Source organism: Bubalus bubalis, chromosome 1, assembly GCF_019923935.1.
Source record: "Bubalus bubalis isolate 160015118507 breed Murrah chromosome 1, NDDB_SH_1, whole genome shotgun sequence".
Taxonomy (NCBI): Eukaryota; Metazoa; Chordata; class Mammalia; order Artiodactyla; family Bovidae; genus Bubalus; species Bubalus bubalis.
In genome coordinates, this window is record NC_059157.1 from 81,412,286 (window position 1) to 81,434,072 (window position 21,787).

The 21,787-nt window shown below is 35.4% G+C and overlaps 2 protein-coding genes across 6 annotated transcripts in view; one reads left to right on the forward strand and one right to left on the reverse strand.

Annotated features, from left to right (window-relative positions):
- CGGBP1 (CGG triplet repeat binding protein 1) overlaps nucleotides 1-21,787 on the reverse strand; it is a 99,816-nt gene that overhangs the window by 14,589 nt on the left and 63,440 nt on the right. The window lies entirely within an intron of this gene.
- ZNF654 (zinc finger protein 654) overlaps nucleotides 1-21,787 on the forward strand; it is an 83,545-nt gene that overhangs the window by 7,560 nt on the left and 54,198 nt on the right. For 3 of the 5 annotated variants that reach the window (XM_044940470.1, XM_006057827.3, XM_044940481.1), the window contains one exon: nucleotides 19,628-19,773. The exons of the other annotated variants lie outside the window; for them this stretch is intronic. In XM_044940470.1, the coding sequence (XP_044796405.1) occupies nucleotides 19,628-19,773 (146 nt within the window). The remainder of the gene's footprint in view (nucleotides 1-19,627; nucleotides 19,774-21,787) is intronic. 5 annotated transcript variants of the gene reach the window in all.

A 21,787-nucleotide genomic window follows, 5' to 3' on the forward strand; every position in this document is an offset into this window, starting at 1 on the left:
TTTTTTAAAAAAATGAATTGGTTTATAATTTTAGGTTGACCAATGACAGCCTAAACTTAAATAACTTCTTTATATACAGTCCTGCATTAAAATATATATTCATTACTGCTTTCTAATAATCACCCATAACATTGGGTTAAAGAAATTTATTTCAGTTTTTGTAGATAAAATGGTAGAAGAAAATACTTTTAAATGAAGTCATTGCTTTAAAACTTTGAGTGATACCATTATTTTACAGTTCTGCCAAACAGACGTTAAGGCACCAATTGTACTGTTATTGTTGGCACTGATCTTTATTTTCTTGCCAAAATTTGATAAACTATACCTTTAGCAATTACAAATAAAAGCAAAAAAGAAAACTTTAAAGAAAGATATGGTAAAAGGTGTATATGGTGAGGTATTTGAAAAATAAAACATCAATAAAATATGGTCAATTAATATGCTATTTAAAATGTATATTGGGACTTCCCTAGCAGTCCAGTGATTAAGACTCCATGCTTCCATTGCAGGGGGCATGGGGTCAATCCCTGGTCAGGGAACTAAGATACCACATGGCTTATAGCCAAAAGTTGTTGTTTTAATAAAGTATATATTAATATGTAATGAAAAGGATATTCGGCCATTTGAAATCTAATATAATTTATTAAAATACTAACTCTAGTTATATTTTTACAATACCTAGTCTGATTTGGAGAGTATTTTTAAAGTTTGTAATTTCAAAGGAATCTAATACAAGGAAGTCTTCAGCTTCCATGTAATATGTATCACCTTTATTTTTTAGCTTATCTCTGACAGGTTGGTTCATCATTTCAGTGGTAAACTCTGTTCAGTAATAGGTCGGCTCTCTGGGATGAGAGCCAATCAGCATCACCTGTTTAGCACTGTGGTGGAACACTTGGTGGCAACTAAATATGAGAGGAGGTCAATCTGTATAATGTGTGACATAAGATCCTAAACTTCAGTATATTGACACTCATATACCAACCACTTAATACCTTCAATTCCCCAAAGCAGTGGTGAACGTGAAAAACAGTTGAAAGGCTTTGTGTTTAAACAGTAGAAAAAAAAAGTGATTGATGTTAGGGTTGATGCTTATTGTTTATAAAATTGGCCCTCCATATCCATGGCTCTACAGCCCCGAGTTCAGCCAACCAGAGATGAAAAAATATTGGGGGGAAAATTCCAGAAAGTTCCAAAAAGCAAAACTTGAATTTGCTGCACACTGGCAACTATTTACATAGCATTTACATTGTATTAGGTATTTAAGTAATCCATAGATGATTTAAAGTATTCGGGAGAATATGTGTAGGTTATATACAAATACTATACCATTTTAAATGAAACACTTGAGCACCTGCAGATTTGGTATCTGTGGGTGGGGTAGAGGTTGTGGAAATGATCCTGGAACCAGTCTCCCAAATCCTGATGAATGACTATATAAGGCATTGGTCATAGAGTGATAATCAAACAGGCACTGTCCCTGTTTTAGTGTATAGCTATAACTTTGATCAGGTCTATGAAGAAAAAGTATATATAAAATGCAGGCGCCTGCATTCTCGGGCAAGTTGACTTTGACTGAGATTCTTTGCTTTAGTTTGAACATGTTGAATTTAAGGTGTCTCCAAGGAGAGATCTTAAAGATGATTGGCTTTACATAATCCGGAGCTCAGAAGTGAGGTCTGATCAATCATAGTTGTGTGGATGGTATTTGAAGCCATGCATGTGAATGAGCTCACATAAAAAGATAATATAGAGAAAAAGACTTAGAAGTGAAGAAACTCCACAGTTAAATGGCCTGATAGAAATATTGACACTTGATAAGTCTGAGAAAGATTAAAGAACTTGGAGAAAACCAGGTAACTATGGTGAAACAGAAGATAAGAATGAAGGATGAAGTGAATGGTAATTGGCATCGAAAACTATTGAGGTCCAACCATTGAATTAACATGGAGATCTTTGGTGACTTTAAGCAAAGCTCTGTTTTCATGTAATGATGGGAGCAGGAGTCAGACTGGAGTAGTTTGAGGAGTGGGAAGCAAAGATGTAAATAGTAATATAGATAATTTATAAAGGAGATGGGAAGATATGGGTGGAAACTGGAGAAATTGTGGGTTGAAGGTGAAGTTTTTTTTTTTTATTTTTCCTAAAATAGTTGAGAATTTGTTGTGCTTAAAATTGGATGAGAATGATTCATTTGAAAGGAAGAAATAATGAAAGAAGAGATAATCTGTAAAATAAGATCCTAAAAGGGAAAGGATGACAAGATTCAAAGCACAAATGGAAGAGGTGCTTTGTATAGGAGTTTTGGGGTAGGTGGAAGCTTCATCTCTTGAGAGTATATGGGGGTGGTTAGAGATTTAAAGTGAACAGAAGTCTAAAATGGTAGCTTCTTAAAGAGATAGATTTAATTGACCTGCAGAACCATTTGAGTTTGCTGATTTTGAGAACAGAGTGACCATTAGTCTGTATTTTTGTTCCTCAGGGCTTGTCTGGGTAGGTAAAGGCATGGAGAACTTGATTAGCTGTATTTATTCAGTGTTGAGTGATACACTATAATTGATTAGTTAATTAACTTTGAGAGAGAAGGGGACATCCTCCTTTTCTGGCTACGTTTATGGTAAAACAGAGAAGTGAAAAGAGAAAGAAATTAGAGAAGTAGTTGTATCAGTAGATATTAATAGATGGGTACACAACATTGTTCTTTGTACCTTAGATATGTGTGTATGTATTTGATACTCTGATAAAACATGTACACAATTTACTAATACATAGTTCTATAACTGGAGTTTACTAAAATTAACCCATATCTGTTTTAGTTACCCTGAAGTTAAAACGTTTTAAATATTCACTAACCACTTGTCAATGATTTGCTCTGTGTGTGTTATATTTTTAGTTATCAGAAAGGTTTACTTATTTTATTGGAGTTTATGAATATAAGTGATATTTTGAGTGTTTTCTGTGTGTCAGATACTGTGATAAGTGTTTTACCTCTTCTGTCTCATTTAATCCACTACCCTATGTGGTATGTGCCATTATTCTCATTTTAAAGTTTAGAAAATTTTAGACTAAGAGAGATTAAATGGCCTAAGTCAGATTGGAATCTTGGCCAGTCTGTCAAGAGCCTGTATACTTAACCATTCAAGTATACATATATATTATATCTAGGAATAAGCATTCAGTATCTATTATAGTATCTGTGCATATATATTGGTATATACTATACTTAAGCAATTATTGAGTGGAAGTAGTGATTTAAAAATACTCAAGGCAGCAGAAACTAAAGATGTTCATGAATGCGAAAAAGAGAAAAAAACTAAACTTAAGCTATCAGAAGTTCTCTCTAATAAGTGATTTTCAAACTTTTTATTTTTTCCCCCAACCCACTTGAGTGGGATATGCTTCTCTCTGAAGCAGTGGCTCACTTTAGTGGTCATTTTTAAAATGCAAGAGTTAGTGATGATTACAAACCAGTTACTTCGTGTTATTACCTAGTAGTTTGAAGGCTGGAGGGTTATGGAATATATTTCAGATGTTTTTCTTAATGATTAAAATTTTAAAGTTTGTCTCTCCATATTATTTAGATTAACCTTGAATATCTTGAAATTTTACTAACGCAGAGCAGTGGCTGTGCATTTTTAGACTTTATTATCCTTTGCCATGTTTTGGAAACTTGCCAAAGATCTCTCGGGTTATAGAACTCATCAGTAAAGTTGTATTCCATACTCATGAGGGTGTGGTGAAATGGATATCTCATGTTCAAATGATGGGAGCAGAAATCACCACAAGCTTTCTGAACCATAATTCATCAAAATAGATTACATTAAAAATAATTTGTACTTTTTGACTTACAACATTAATTTCTAAGAAATATAAATTTGGATATAAAGCAATTCATCATAATATTAACTGTAATTAAAGGAATGAGTTGAAAATGAAAACGGAACCAGAACATCTAAAACAGCTGAACATTTTTCAACCTCATAAACTATTCAGCCTTAAAAAATGTTCTCAATGACTAGGAAGATAAAATATACTGATGAAAAAATTAGGTGGAAAAATTTGTTTGTAGGAAGACTATACAGTTTGAATATAGGCTGGTCCATTCTCACCAGATGCACTGTATTTTAGAGGGGGGTGGTGCTGTAAATAAAAATCAAATGAGCTACTTCACTAGAGACAGGATTTCTTGAAGATAAACTATAGGAGTCATTTGTGACTTCAGGAAGTCTGTGAACTCTAAAAGTATTTGCAAAAGAAGTGTACTTGCATTTCCTTGGTGAGCAAGTGTAAAGTTTTTGCTTTTTTATCAGATTCTCCTAGGAATTTCAAATCTTACTAAACAAACACAGACCACAGTCATTCAGACACACCAACAAGTTATGAACCTTTGCTGCAAGCCATTGTGACATAAGCAACACTGCCTGCTTTTGCAAATAAAAATTTATTGGACTTTGCCCGTTCACTTCTGTATTTTCTATGGCTGCTTTCATGATATAACAGGGTTAAGTAGTTGAGATGGACAATGTGTGGCTCATAAACAGCTTTCTGGCCTTTTCAAAAAAAAGTATCTCAGCCCCTGTGCTACTTTCTTATTGATTCCTTTCTATTATCCTGTGAGATAGGTACTGTTTTTAATCGTCATTTTATGAATGGCACAGATGAGACTCAGAGGTTAAGCAACTAACCCCAAGTCACACGCTAGAAAAGAGAAATTACCAAGATGTTAATAGTGGTTATATGTGGGCAGAAAATGATGGATGATTTTTTTAATAATCCAGATTTACTACAGTGAGTGTATATAATTTATCAAGAGGGGACGCAGTTGAAAAAAAAGTAGAACTGAGTTAGAATCTTAAAACTCATTCATCCTTTTTTATTATTTTAATTTCTTCCATTTCATCCCGTGCTTGTGAAGAGCAGATATTCAATTTCTGCTTCCCTTTATGGGACTTAACTCTTACTATACAGTCCTTTCTTAACTTAATTTTTTTGAAAAAAATATTCTATTGGTAGTTTCTTTAAAACTCTATATTAACTGAAGCCATTTTGTCCTTTAACTCCTTTTTTTTTATTATTGTTTTAAAATTTTATTATTTTGAATTGCTAGTCTTTTCTTTTATTATAGTTGATGTACAGTGTTGTACCAATCTCTGCTGAACAGCAGAGTGACTCAGTTTTACACATATATACATTCTTTTAAAATATTATTTTCCATTATGGTTTATCCTAGAAGACTGGATATAGTTCCCTGTGCAATACAGTAAGACCTTGTTGTTTATCCATTCTATATGTAATAGTTTGTATCTACCAACCCCAGATTCCTGGTGCATTCCTCTCCCCTGTCCTTCTCCCCTACTATAAGTCTGATCTCTATGTCTGTGAGTCTAGTTCTGTTTTGTAGATAGGTTCATTTGTGCCATGTTTTAGATTCCACATGTTTTGCCCTTTAACTCTTAAGATTCTTTGTATTCTCTTTATATTTTGAACTTAACTTCAATAACTAGTAAGTGCTCATAACTTAATAGGTATTTATAAAATGCTGCATATATGCCTGTCTGACAGTATATATATATATATAACTTATTTTTTCTTAATATCAATCTATTGAATTATCCTTAATTATCTTAGGCATAGATCTAGGTACATAAAGTGTTGTAGAAGGTATTCCTAAAAAACAAAACAAAACAAAACAAAAACAACATTGGCTGTGTACTATGTGGAAAGTTTCATCCTAATGATTATAGGAGATTAAAGAAGGAAAAGTTCACATCCCCTTCCTTCAAGAAACTGTATCATTTAGTAAGGGAGAAAAAGATGATCTGACTGCTGTAACCACTGTCACGACCTTGATCCAAGCCATAGTCATCCTTCCTCTGGGAAATTTATCTCCCTGCTTCTAGTTTTCTTGGTTCTTTTCTCCACATAGCCAAGTGATCCTTTTAAAGACATAAGAGTGAGGTCTCTTCTAAACTAAACCTTCCATGTTTTTCTGTCTTAGGGTCAAAGCCAAAATTCTTGCAGTGGACTGCAGGTCTTCATGATCTAGCCTCTGTCTAGCTTTTTAACTTGTCTCCTATTACTTTTTGTCTCTGCTACTTACCTTCAGCTACTCTAGTGTTTTTGCCCCCTCCTTCAGCTTGAATTAAGTATTCTCCTGCCTCTTGTTATGTCTGCCAGAAACACTTCATTTGGATCAAATGAATGGTCTCCTATGATTAATTTCACTAAGAGAAATTAAAGACTAGAGTCCCAAACAGGTTACGATACCAAATTTCTGCCTTCCTGGAATATTGCTTAATCAGAGCCATTGTGCCTGTCTGGTTAGGGCTGGGGAGTTTTCAGGAGCTGTAGCTTGGTTGTCTTCTCACTGGGAGTGGCTTCTTTTGCACCTCAAAAGGAAAATCGTTTAACCTCCAACCATACTTTTTTAAGAATCCAGAAGGTCAGTAGGGCAAACGCTCCTTACACTACCCAGCCAACACCCATTAAACTTAGAAACACTAGTAATTCCTTGAACTTAGTACATAGTACAGTTGACTCACATCACTTTGCCAGTAGGATTTAGTGGTATCACTAAAGATGAATATTAAAGGAAAGATGGGTGCACAGAAATCAAGGTATCAAGTCAGTTTTGGTTTCAACCTCACCAGGGTGCTAGTCAGTTACAGCAAGTTACAGCAACTGCCAGTGTCTGTAACTTGTAAAGTTTTAGTGGGAATATTCATCAAACAGTTGTGCCACTCTATGCTTATGATAATTTTTTGAGAGGTGGAAGCACTTTACCTGAACATTTCTGCTTTCTTGAAAGCTGTTTCTGATTTTCTGTCTTGCAAAGTTATACATTTCATGAATGACAGCCCCAAGCACCAGGTCATACTTGATGTCTCTTTCTTAAGGTTTCCTTCATATTAAAAACTTTTAATTTCTGTTTTTTTATGTATTGTCCTGGAACTCCTGTGCTACAGTAAGTATAGATTCTGTTTAGTGGTATAGCTTCTTTACTGCCTTTTGTAAAGAGTATATCACTTACTTGTAGTGTGGAAAGCTCAAAGTACAATCTCTGCAAGGCTCCACAAGACTCGAGCCTTGCCATTACCATAGCTCTGATGTTCTGCCCTGGTCTCTGGATTTCTCTGTCCCCAGCCTGTGCCAAAACATTTTTAGCCTTGTGTTACCATGACTTTTGCCACTTCCCCTGAAATTCTTAGGCCTATTGAGCTAAAATCATAAAAGTACTCCTCTTGTGCCACATATTTGTATTATTTGGACAATAGCCATAATGAAATAAAGCTACTTTTAATATTTCTGATGTCTGTACTCATTGAAGATAGTATGTCTTCTGCCACTTGCTCCTCTAAATCCTTTCTTTATTCTGCTTTTAACTTCTGTTGTTGTCGTTCAGTCGCTCAGTCATGTCCGAATCTTTGTGACCCCGTTGACTGCAGCACACCAGGCTTCCCTGTCCTTCACCATCTCCTGCAGCTTGCTCAAACTCATGTCCATTGAGTCAGTGATGCCACCCAACCATCTTGTTCTCTCTCGTCTCCTTCTCCTCCCACCTTCAATCTTTCCCAGCATCAGGGTCTTTTCAAATGAGTCAGTTCTTTGCATCAGGTGGCCAAAGTATTGGAGCTTCAGCTTCAGCATTAGTCCTTCCAATGAATATTCAGATTGATTTCCTTTAGGATGGACTGGTTCAATCTCCTTAACTGTTCTAGACCTTGCATGATTTATTCTACCTCACTGGCAGTGTAAACATTCCTTTTTGTCACATTCCTTTCAGCAGTGATTGTTGTTATTTAGTCACCAAGTTGTGTCTGACTCTTTTTGTGACCCTATGGACTGTAGCCCTCCAGGCTCCTCTGTCCACGGGATTCTCCAGGCAGGGATACTGGAGTGGGTTGCCAGTTCTTCCTCCAGAATTCCTGATCCAGGGCGTCTCCTGCATTGACAGCCAGATTCTTTACTTCTGAGCTACCAGGAAAGTCCTTCAGCAATGATAGGATATGCCATTTCATATAAACATAGTTGGTTTCTGTTTTTGTTTATATTTTAGCCTATTCTTAAGTTGGTTCCTCCTGTCTTCCTTTCCCTTTCTGTTTTCTTTTGGGCTTAGGTTTTATTGTTCTTCAGTTATCTCTTATCTTCAGTAAGATCTCCTGTAATACCAGAGATGAAAGTCAAGGAATATGGAATTTACTGAAAAGCATTCACCGTGAAACAGATTTTGCCCATTCTTATCTCCAAGATTTAAGGAAATCTTACCAGCTCAACATCAAACCAAGGTTTAACCTCTTATTTTGCTTTTCTTCAGTTTTGCTTTTCCTGTCCATTTCCTGAGGCCTAACTTTGAGTTCCTGGGGCATTTTTCTTTGTGACACTGTGCCATATCCTACATTGCCTCCTATAATAACTAGTAATTTGAAACACATCTGAAATGCTTCAGGTATTCAATGATAATCTCTCAGTGTGTGTTTGTTTTTTTTTTAACCTTTCACATCTGTACAGATTTTATGTTACTGAATAGCAGTCTCAGTCTTCATGGTGTGTGGTTTTTACACTTACTCTTATTATGTATTTTCTATTTCTTTAAAATACTGTTTTACCGTAGTTGGATTTCCATTCTGATTCACTGTGACTTCCACGCTTCAGTTTACCTCCTGTACCTCTGTTAGATACTTTTGGAGTCAGTCACTCTTCCTTTCTGATGAGTAACAGCTAAAATACATTTCCCCCTCAATTCCATCTTTAAGAATGCATAGTTCTGGTATATATCAGTATATTCTTGTTTTCTTTTTTCATATCTGACTAGTTTAGTTTCTGAAATTGAATTCATTCTTAAGAAAGTCCCACTTTTCTTCCATCTTAACATGACCTCCTTTTATTTTTTTTTAACTCTTTCACTGTTATTTTGATTGAAAGTTAGTCATCTTTTAGAAACAAATTTAGTTCTTGAGACTAAGCATACCTGGTATCTAAAGTTAGTTTTTGTTACCCTTTTTAGTTTCTGCTTTGAATGTGTAGTAATTCCATTGAGTTTTTCTTCTGCGTCAGTCTAGGAAAGTGATTTATGCCCTAAATAATAATTAAGATTGACCTTTCTTTATTTCTGCACTTAATAAAATCCACTGGACATCTTCATTGAACTCAAATAAAATCTTGATATATATAACTTAATGATTAAGTTCATGTACATATCATTCTCAGAAGTTACTAGAGATCATATGACAGTGACTCTAGAAGCCTTTGGGCAAGTCACATGAATATAAGAGCTCTTCGCTGAGAACAAAATTAACAGGGATCAAAATAAGTCAGCTCATCTAAGACTAATATTAATAATTTAAAGTCTAGACATTCACACACTAGTAGTGTTCTAAAACTGTTTTTTCAGTTTAATTCTTTGGCTTGTGGACTTTGTTGAGAAACCAGACAGAAGGAACAAAAAAAGATTTCCATCTACTAGTATTTAAGAAACCTGTATAACTAAAGGACATTTGAAAAATTCAAAATAAAATTATTGCCTCAACAACACCTGCAATACCATCATGCCAGGTCAGGCTGATTTTTTAAAATTGTAGTATAGTTGACTTACAGTAGTTTGTGATAGTTTCAGATGTGCAGCATGATTCAATATTTCTGCTGATTATATTCCATTATAGGTTATTACAAGATAATGGGTATAATTCCTTACACTTTATGGTATATTCTGTTGCTTATGTCTTATATATAGTAGTTTGTATCTGTTAATCACACACCTCTAATTTGCCCCTCCTGCTTTCCCTCTCCCATTTGGTATCTACAAGTTGGTTCTATATCTGTGAGTCTATGTTTTGCATAAACATTCATTTGTATTATTTTTTAGACTCCTTATATAGTATTTGAAATATTATCATATAGTATTTGGCTTTTTCTGACAGATTTCACTAACCATAATATTTTCTAGGTCCATCCACATTGCTACAGATAGCAGTATTTTTTTAAATATTTTTGTGGCTGGATAATATTGCATTGTATATATATGTCTCATCTTAATTTGGTCATTTGTTGATGGGCACTTGGGTTGCTTTCATATCTTGGTTACCGCATATAGTGCTGTGGATATTGGGGTGCCTTTATCTTTTCAAAGTAAAGTTTTGTTTTTCCTTTCCAGATATATACCTAGGAATGGAATTGCTAGATCATAGGGTAATATGGTATTCTTATTTTTAGTTTTTCGAAAAACCTCCACACTGTTTCTCATGTTGGCAACATCAATTTACATTTCCACCAAGAGTGTAGAAGAGTTTCCCTTTCTCCATATCCTCTCCAACATTTGTTACCTGTAGACTTTTTGATGATAGCCATTCTGACACGTGTGAGGTGATACCTCATTATTGTTTCGATTTGCATTTCTCCTATAATTATCTTTATTGAGCATCTTTTCATGTGCTTGTTAGCCATCTGTATATCTTAGGAAAAATGTCTCTTCAGGTCTTCTGATCATTTAGTGATTGGATTTTTGTTTTTAATTGAGTTGTATGAGCAGTTTGTATATTTTGCACATCCCTTGTTGGTCACATAATTTGCATTTATTTTCTCCAGTTCTGTAGATTTTTTCCTTTTGTTTATGGTTTCCTTTGCTGTGCAAAAGCTTTTTAAAAAGTTTAGGTCTCATTTGTTTATTTTTGCTGTTACTTCTTTTGCCTTAGTGGCCATGCCAAATTGAAGTCAGATGCAGGGTTCTGCTTAGCCCATGCTAGTTAAGACTTTATCATGTACACACACATCTGTGGATATCACCAGCTGCAGACAAATGAAGAGGTCTGTTCACTCCACATGTTAATTTGATATTCATATACATTTCCACATATTTTGGAGTTCCCTTGTTTTAATGTTTACACAGGGAGTTTTATGCCAGTTTTCATGTTTATACAGGGAGCATTTAGTATATTGCTTTCCCTAGTGAGTTTGGAATCAAATGAAAAATTGACAGGTACCAAAATCTATTAATATCTATTCAGGCATGAAGTTATTCTATTTGTATTGCTGTATCTAGGATATACTTTATTTGTCAATGAATATTGAACAAAATAGTTGAAACTCAGCAATAGCTTTTGAATAGGTTTTATTTGTGAGTGACTTATATGCTTGCTAATAATAGTAAAATTTGTTGTAATTTTACATCTGGAAACAGTTAACCAGTTCATACTGATGCATTGAAATAGTCACCAGAGTAAGCTTAAGCTTGCTGGCTATTTTTTGAAACAAAGTGTACTGGTAATAATAGCTATTTGTTATGCCCAGAATTATCCTGGATTTTGACATATTACCTTAGTTCTTCAATAGCTCTGTGATTAATATTAAATTCATTTTACTGCAAACTTAGATTGAGAAGGTTAATAACTTCGCTAATGTTACACAGCTAATAAATGACAAAGCCTAATCTGTCTTGATTCCAAAACCTGTATTCTCCCCACAGTGCTGGCAATCTACCTGTTTTATTTTTCTATCTGACTACAAATGAAACCCATAGGTGAGGGTAAATCTTGGTGTGTAGTTAGGTAATAAGATAAGGAAAGTAAATGTATTTATATTATAAAATAGCATCCAGAAAATAAGTGAGAACATTGAAATCTGAGGGGAAAGTTTGGAACAAAAAATTTTGTTTTTAAACCTAAAAAGTGAACTAATTTTATATTTGTAGAAAAGAATACACTTATCAAGCTCAGGAAAGTAACATTGTATAATATCCAGTAAATTACAGACCTTATTAGAAAGTTACCAGTTTTGCCACTATTGCTCTTTTTTTCCTTTGTTTCAGGATGTTATTTCTGATCTCGCATTGTGTTTAGTTATTAGTGTCTTCCACTCTAGCAGTTCTTCAGTTTTTCCTTTCATGACCTTTGCATGTTTGAAGAGGGTCAGGGTGGTGTTTTTTTTTTTTTTTTTGGTAAAATATCCTATAGTTTGGATTTGTTTGAGGATTTCTCATAATTAGAATTAGGTTTTTGCATTTTTGGCAAAATTACTACAAAAATGCTTTTGTCTTTCTTGGGGCATGATATCAAGAGGTTTATGATAGTATGCTTTACTAGTTATTGGTGCTGTTTACCTTGATGGCTTGGTTAAGTTTGTGAGGTTTCTCCACTTAAAGATACTATCTTTCTGTTTTTAGTTGATAACTGTCTTGTGGGAATTGCTTTGAGATGGCAAATCTTGAAACTTCTCAAATTTTTCACCCACTAATAATAGCATAGATTTGTGGTTCTTGTCTGCAACATTCATTGCTATATATAGTATTTGCCTAACGGTGATTCTCTGTTTCTCTCTTTTTATTGATATGTATTAATTGGCATTCTGCTGTGAGGCAAAGCAGTCTCATCCCTAACTTTTATTGATTAATTAGATTATTTCTATCAGTAGAGACTCATGGATACCATCATTTATTTTGTTGCTCAAATTGTTCTAGCTTTAACTGCTCGGAGCACCTTCAGGTTGGCTCCCATGTTCTTATATTCCATCACCGTTTCAGCATTTCATTACTTTCTGGCAGCACAAAGTGTTCGAGTCTTATCTTGATATTTTCCCTGTTCCATCTCTGCTGGAGGAGGGCTTGAGCAGCCCAAGTTCTTTGTGCCTGAGGAGACCCAAGGATATTGGAGAATAGTGTTTAGAAACAAAGATTTGGGTCCTAAGTATGTGTACTGCTACTGAGGTGTCATTGCTCCTAGGCCCTCTCAATGGACAGAGCTAGGAAATATATTTATATATACACACATAAATATATGTGTGTATATAAGCTATATTATAAATGAATAACCTAATGATACTGAAAGGGTTGGGGAAAAGACTAACAATATTTGTTACAATGTTTATTTTAGGTATTTAGAAGATTAAAAGATTTATTCAGTGCATAGATTGGGATGTATTATAACCATTTTTTGAAGCTCTTAGAATGATTGTGATGTGGCTTAATCACATGACAGAGTACTAACCACTAAAAGATCATGGCCATGGTATGTTAGATTTAAAAAGTGGGTGGATTCACTGTAAGCAAGTAATGAAATTAACATTAGTGAACAGCTCTGTTGACCCCTGTGAAATATATGAAATAATGTTGATGACAGTGGGAGGTTTCAGGTAGGAGAGTGACATGGGTGCAGATGGCCAGCTAATAGAAGTAAAGTCATCCTGGATACTGTGTTAATGATATTAGTCTATTATAACCTGGATTTAGATATCAGGATTCTTTGCTTTGTGACAAACTAGTGTTTGGCAGTCTCACTGTTGTGTTAGAAAAAAGGAGAACTCAGTTAAGAAACATAATCTTATTTTAGTTGATCACCTTACATTTTAGGGGTTCTTAAACTGCTGCGTTTGTGTTATTTTTATACATTTGTGTGTTAGGCAGCCCTGGCTGCTATAACAAAATATCCTATTTCTAAATACAGTCACACTGGGGTTAAGACATCATTCAATACATGAACTTTAGGGGAACACATTTCAGTCTGTAGTAATTTGGATGATGTATTTTAATGTTCTTAAATAAAGTATGTAATTCTCTATACAGCAGTTCTTTATAGAGTGACAGTAAAAACTGTTACTTATTAGAATACCAAAGAAAATGACAAATATAATAAGGTGTGTTCCTTGCTGCACAGTGGCTGAGTAGAGTACCTTCATATTATAATGTCATGGGATCAGCTCTCATTAGTTAAGCGCTTACTAATAAGTTATAGTGCAGGAGAAACATTTCAGAATAAAAAGACAATGTAATGTAAAGTTTTATATATTTTAAGGAAAATATTTATAAAGAAGTGTTATAGTGAATGTTATAGTACAATATTAGTATCTGGCATGACATTAAACGGCGTAAGAAGATTCAGTCAGTCCTCCATATCTGTGAGTTCCACATCTGTGGATTCAACCAACTGTATTAAAAATACTTGGAAAAAGACCCAGAATGTTCCAAAACACAAAACTTGAATTTGCTGTGTGCTTGCAACGATTTACATAGTACTTACACTGTATTATGTATTATAAGTAATTTCAGAGATGATATGCAAATACACTTTTATATAAAGGACTTGAGCATCTGTAAATTTTGATATGGGGTAGGCGATCCTGTCATCTGAGTTAAATTCACCCATTCCAGTCCATTTTAGTTTGATGATTTCTAAAATGCCGATGTCACACTTGCCATCTCCTGTTTGACCACTGCCAATTTGCCTTGATTCATGGACCAAAAATTCCAGGTTCCTATGCAGTATTGCTCTTTACAGCATCAGACTTTACTTCCATAACCAGTCACATCCACACCTGGGTGCTGTTTTTGCTTTGGCTCCATCTCTTCATTCTTTCTGGAGTTACTTCTCCACTCATCTCCAGTAGCATATTGGGCACCTACCGACCTGGGGAGTTCATCTTTCAGTGTCCTAACTTTTTGCCTTTTCATACTGTTCATGGGGTTCTCAAGGCAAGAATACTGAAGTGATTTGCCATTCTCTTCTCCAGTGGACTACGTTTTTTCAGAACTCTCCACCATGACCCGTCCATCTTGAGTGGCCCTACACGGCAGTTCATTATAGGGGACTTGAATGAAAAAGTAGGAAGTCAAGAGATATGGAGTAATAGGCAAATATAGCCTTGGAGTACAAAACAAAGCAGGTCAAAGGCTAACAGAGTTTTGCTAAGAGAACGCACTGGTCATAGCAAACACTCTCTTCCAACAACACAAGAGAAGACTCTAAACATGGATATTACCAGATAGTCAATACTGAAATCAGATTGATTATATTCTTTGCGGCCAAAGATGGAGAAGCTCTATACAGTCAGCAAAAACAAGACCAGGAGCTGACTGTGGCTCAGATCATGCACTCCTTATTGCCAAATTCAGACTTAAATTGAAGAAAGTGGGGAAAACCACAAGACCATTCAGGTATGATCTAAATCAAATCCCTTACGATTATTCAGTGGAAGTGAAAGATCTATTCAAGGGACTAGATCTGATAGAATGCCTGAAGAACTGTGGACGGAGGTTCGTTACATTGTACAGGAGGCAGTGATCAAGACCATCCCCAAGAAAAATGCAAAAAGCCAAAATGATTGTCTGATGTGGCCTTACAAATAGCTGAGGGAAAAAAAGATGCAAAAGGCAAAGGAGAAGAGAAAAGACATGCCCATTTGAATGCAGAGTTCCAAAGACTAGCAAGGAGAGATAAGAAAACCTTCCTCAGTGATTAGTGCGAAGAAATAGAGGAAAACAATAGAATGGGAAAGACTAGAGATCTCTTCAAGAAAATTAGAGATACCAAGGGAACATTTCATGCAAAGATGGGCTCAATAAAGGACAGAAATTGTATGGACCTAACAAGATATTAAGAAAAGATTGCAAGAATACACAGAACTATACAAAAACGATCTTCATGACCCAGATAATCACAACGGTATGATCACTCACCTAGAGCCAGACATCCTGGAATGCAAAGTCAAGTGGACCTTAGGAAGCATCACTACAAACAAAGCTAGTGGAGGTGATGGAATTCCAGTTGAGCTATTTCAAATCCTAACATATAATGCTGTGAAAGTGCTGCACTCAGTATGCCAGCAAATTTGGAAAACTCAGCAATGACCACAGGACTGGAAAAGGTCATTTTTCATTCCAATCCCAAAGAAAGACAATGCCAAAAAATGTTCAAACTACCACACAACTGCACTCATCTCACATGCTAGTAAAGTAATGCTCAAAATTCTCTAAGCCAGGCTTTCAACAGTATGTGAACCATGAACTTCCAGATGTTCAAACTGGATTTAGAAAAGGCAGAGGAAGCAGAGATCAAATTACTAACACCTGCTGGATCATCAAAAAAGCAAGAGAGTTCCAGGAAACCATCTATTTCTGGTTTATTGACTATGCCAAAGCCTTTGACTGTGTGAATCACAACAAACTGTGGAAAATTCTGAAAGAGATGGGAATACCAGACCACCTGACCTGCCTCTTGAGAAACGTGTATGCAGATCAAGAAGCAACAGTTAGAAGTGGACATGGAACAACAGACCAGTTCCAAATTGGGAAAGGAGTACATCAAGGCTGTATATTGTCACCCTGCTTATTTAACTTATATGCAGAGTAAATCATGAGAAATGCTGGACTGGATGAAGCACAAGCTGGAATCATGAAAGTGAAAGAGAATGAAAAAGTTGGCTTAAAACTCAACATTCAGAAAACTAAGATCATGGCATCTGTTCCCATCATTACATGGCAAATAGATGGGGAAACAATGCAAACAGTGAGAGACTTTATTTTTTTGGTCTCCAAAATCAGTGCAGATGGTGAGTGCAGCCATGAAATTAAAAGACACTTGCTCCTTGGAAGAAAAGTTATGACCAACCTAAATAGCATTGTAAACAGCAGAGCCATTAATTTGCCAACAAAGGTCCATCTAGTCAAAGCTATGGTTTTTCCAGTAATCTAAATGGATGTGAGAGTTGGACTGTAAAGAAAACTGAGTGCCGAAGAATTGATGCTTTTGAATTGTGATGTTGGAGAAGACTCTGAGAGTCCCTTGGACTGCAAGGATATCAAACCAGTCCATCCTAAAGGAAATCAGTCCTGAATTTTCATTGGAAGGACTGATGCTGAAGCTGAAACTCCAATACTTTGGCCACCTGATGCAAAGAACTGATTCATTGGAAAAGATCTGATGCTGGGAAAGATTGAAGTCAGGAGGAGAAGGGGATGACAGAGGATGAGATGGTTGGAAGGCATCTCCAACTCGATGAACATGAGTTGATGGAAAGGGAAGCCTTCCATCCTGCAGTCCTTGGGGTTGCAAAGAGTCGGACATGACTGAGCAACTGAACTGAACTGCGGGATCCTATAACCAAACCTCTGCAGATACTGAGGGCCAACTGCTTGTAAATTTCAACTAGTTTTATTTATTTTCCTTCATGTGTATTATGGGAAGCCTATTGGAAGTACTGCACACAAGTAGTTTTATTATTTTGGATTCAGATGGATCAGATGGGGTATTAATAGCTGAATCTTGGTGAATAAGGGAAGCTACAATGATCATAGAACCTGAAAAAGTAGAAAGGTTCTCTTCTAAGGAGATAAGCCCAGCCCATAAATAGGAAGTGAATAAGGTTCTAAGTAGAAATGTATTAGGGCAAACTAAAGATAGAAAATTGTGAGTTTGTTAGGTACCTATTTTTAATGTGGCACCAGAGAAGTTTTATGTGGGCCAAAAAAAAAAAAAGGCAATAAAGTTGGTCAAACACTTTAGAGAAGAGAAAATTTAAATCCAGGAAACCACCATTTACATGTTCCTCCTTTTTTTTTTTGCCTATGGTGGTTTGGAAAAATCTGTCCTACTTGGGATCATCATAGTTAGTAGTAGTTTTTAATTCCCAGGTTAAGAAGTACTGGATAATAGAAGGGGGATACAAGTTCATAGAGCTAATGCTCTCTAGCTTTCTCTAGCTTTCTCCTTTATCCACACATGTTCCTAGAAACATTGGAGACATACTAGCACCTGATGTGAAAATTTGGAATTGTCAAAGAACTGTGAAAAGTCAGGGATTTTATCTAAGGTAGATTGCCATAGTTTCACAAATGCTGGCCAAAGAAGTGAAACTCCTGGGTTGGAGATAGCAGACTCTGTTACTTTTATAGCACAACAAACAACATGAGCTTCAAGTTCATGGTGGTTCCCTTTGCTTCTCAAGTGTCACAAAGGTTATGTGAATGGTCCAAGTGAATCCTGAACTCATAGTACATTTATATCACAGCTTAGGAACCCAAGCTTCAGTTCAGTTCAGTTCAGTCGCTCAGTCGTGTCTGACTCTTTGTGACCCCATGAATCGCAGCACGCCAGGCCTCCCTGTCCACCAACTCCCGGAGTTCACTCAGACTCAGTCCATCGAGTCAGTGATGCCATCCAGGCATCTCGTCCTCTGTCGTCCCCTTCCCCTCCTGCCCCCAATCCCTCCCAGCATCAGAGTCTTTTCCAATGAGTCAAGGGACTCCTAATCTTAAATCCCATGGATAGAGGAGCCTAGTGGGCTACAGTCCACAGAGTCCCAGAATAGTGGGACACAACTTAGTAACTAAACAACAACAAACAACAGCAATATTTTATAATAGTGGGCAAGCATATCTGCCTGACCTTTGCTCCAGAGAGAGCCATTGCTTTGAAGAGAGACATCATCTCTGTATTTCAAGGCTGTTTCCTATAAACTTCTTTGAAAGGATGAAGGCAGTCTGGGTCTCTTTTAAAACTGGAAATACAAGGACCCATGAAAAATTACCTCTAACAGGAAGTGATGAGTATGAAAAGTCCTTGAGCTCTAAATGTTCTTGGCTGTTGTACTCTTCTCTAGTTTTACCAGCTTTAAATCAGGAGTTGGCAAGCTTTTTCTGTAAAGGGGCAGATATTAAATATTTTAGAGTTTGTTAGCCATATGATTTCATCATAACGACTCAACCTGTTATAGCAGGAAAGCAGCCATAGATTATATAATATGTAAATGCATAAACCTGGTTATGCTGCAGTAAGACTTTATGGATATTGAAATTTGAATTTCATGTAATTTTCATGCATCACAAATATTTTTTCAACCATTTGAAAATGTAATGCCCATTCTTAGATTGTAGGTCATACAAAGATGGTGGTAGGCTGACTTTGGCCTACATGCCATAGTTTGCCAACTGGTTTTATAAGATGAATTTCTAGAATATAATAGTTTGCATACAGTAGTCTTGCATGTGAGAGATCATGACTAACATTTTATAGCAATTGATAATTCTAAATTGTTGTCTCATAAATTGTTCCCAGTTTAGCCTTAGAGTAAATCTGCAAGATAAGCATTGTTATCTTCATGTTATGATAAGGAAACTAATGCATAAAGAAGGTAGATGACATATCCAAATTCATAAACTAGTTAAGTGACAGAGCCAGGACTGATTTTATTTTGTAATCTTTTCCCCATAATATGGTACAGTTTATGAAAGAGTATCATACCACTATATCTTTAATACTCATTTGTTGCCAGAATGTTTAGTTCAGTCCTATATAAATTATAATAATGGATGCTTATTTCTAATTTTATTTATTACTATCTTCTGCTGTCTAGCTATTTTAATATTTGATAATTTGTACTTTGGAAAAAAGCTAGACATAGGATGTGAAAGCATTTATTAAAACATTTGGTAAAGATTTGGCAGTTGAACCATATGGTCTTTTATATATTATAATTTTTTCCCACATTTTCAGATAATAGTTCATTTTATTTTCAGATGTATACAATGAAACTAAACAATAAAGAGGAGCTTCACTGGTGACTCAGTGGTAAAGAATCCACCTGCCAATGTAGGAGATGTGGGTTCGAAGATCCCCTGGAGAGGGAAGTGGCAACACACTCCAGTATTCTTGCTTGGGAAATTCCATGGACATAGGAGCCTAGTGGGTTACAGTCTATGGGGTCACAAAAGAGTGGCATAACTTAGCAACTAAACAACAACAAACAATAACTTTTTTCCCCTCCTAAATCATTTGTGTTCATGCTGAACTAATGTTTTATATGGTAAGTTTTATCCAAATTTAACATTTTCTCTAATAATGTACTTTTTGGATTGCTTCCTTATCAGGTGGTAGAAGATTATGCTGGAAGATGGCAGGTCCCTTTGCCACAGCTTCAGGTTCTTCAGACGGCACTTTGTTGTTTTACATCAGCCAGTGCATCATTCCCAGATGAATGTGAGCACGTACAATATGTTTTGAGTAGCCTTGCTTTGTAAGTACTCTTTACTTCTCATCAAAGTATTTTTTTGATCTGAGAATTGGTTTTTGATTTTTTTTTTTTTTTTGCAGACAGAACCTTTCTTAAAGTCTTCCCTCAAAAAGAAAATTCCATTTCTTCATGTAAGGGTTTAGATTTAATTTTGAACATTTAGCCATAATTTTACTTTTAGCTTTAGAGTTAAATGGAATAGTCATAAGGATTTTTAGGTTTACTATTAGCACTTTCCTTTCCTTTTTAATTCTCCAGAGTCTCTTGGCAAACTTTAATTGTAAGTCCCAGTAGCAGTTGAGGCCGTCATAGTTAGCAGAGGGAACTTAGGTCAGAAAGAGGTTAGGAAACTTTGGTTTTTAAAAACACTTGTAAAGGACTTTGAGTTAAAGATCACAAACTGAGTACTTGTATTTATCCTTTTTGCCCTCCTAGATCCTACTAAAGTAGTAAAGAAGTAGAAGAGGGAAATACAGTGAAAAGAAAATAGAGAAGAGTCATCAGTGAATGAAAAGATTTCAGCAGTTTTCTTTGGGAAAGAAAATAGAGGAGTGGTCTTTGAAAGATGGCAGAGCAAGTCACCACTTAATTTTTTAAATTATTTTTGGCTCCTTAAATTAGACTCATATCACATTAGTGGGTTGTGAATTCATTTATCAGCATTGCAAAATACAACAGAAAATATCAGAGTGTGTCTCATAGGAAAAGTATTACTTTGTGCAACTCTTGTTGTTTTGTATATTTACTTTTATGTATGTGTATACTTTATTATTTGTAAAACATTTTTTGAAACTGTGGGTAGCTTATAAAACAAAATTATCCTAGCCTTATAAGATGGGAGGAAGACTATCTGTCATGCCTCCCGCTTGGAATCCTAGGGAGGTATAGACTTTGAATATAGGCGTGAAATAGAGAGTAGGGAATGAGATACTTTGGGAGAATACAGATAAAGGAATTAATTGCAGTTTTTCCATTCAGGTTACTCACCAGACCTTAGGGCCTGTCAGGTAGGGAAACAGCATTGATATTTTCTTTTTTTCTCTAAAGAAATTAAATGATTTTGGAGCAGTGACCTTTGTATTCTGGCAATTAAAGGTTTTTCTTTGAGACAGCTACCTCATCACTTAATTACCCCAAAGAAAAAACTTATCAATCACCAAATTCTAAACATGCTCATAGGGTTCCCAATTAATCCTTAGATATTAATGGATATTCAAAAATTATCAGACATTTGGGGGATGACTTCATCATGGAAAAAACACAATGAAAACAAACTAAAAAAATTCTGGGAGAAATACTGTTAATGTTGAAAACAAAAAAATTAGAAGGGAAATATAAAATCTGTAATTTGCCTTTTCAGAGAGAGTTGAGATTTGTAGGACATTAAAACAGCAACATATCATGCTGTGTGAAAGGAATACTGAGATACCAAAAATAAGTGTGTGGAAATTAAGAAAATATGATGGTTAAAATTTAGAATTCTCTAGGGAGTTGGAAAGTTGAATAATCCAGAATGTAAAACAAAACCAAAATGAAGGAATGTGTCAGAAAAAAACTGATGCAGTGACCTCATGTAGGAGGTTCATTATTTAACTAGTTGGAGTTCCAGAAAAAGAATTTACAGAATATATGTTGGAGGAAATTTTCAGAGATACAATAAAAGAATTTCCCAGAAACAAGTTTAAACTTCCAGATTGAAAGAGTCCAAGAAGTGCTTAGCACATTGACTAGAAAAAAATACTCAGATAAATACATCATTTTGCAACTTGGAAATACCAAGAATGAAAAAACAGATTTGAATACCTTCTAGAGAGAAAAAACTAGGTCACCTAAAAAAAACGAATATCAGATTGGTATCAATTTTCATACAGCCAACAGTGGGTGGTAGAAAATAATAAATCAGTGTCTCTACCGTTTTAATGTGGACTTATTTTCAGTGTAGAATTTTATACTCATCCAAACTGTCAGTGAAGTATACAGTAGAAACAGTATTTCAAGGCATGTAAGGACCTGGGAG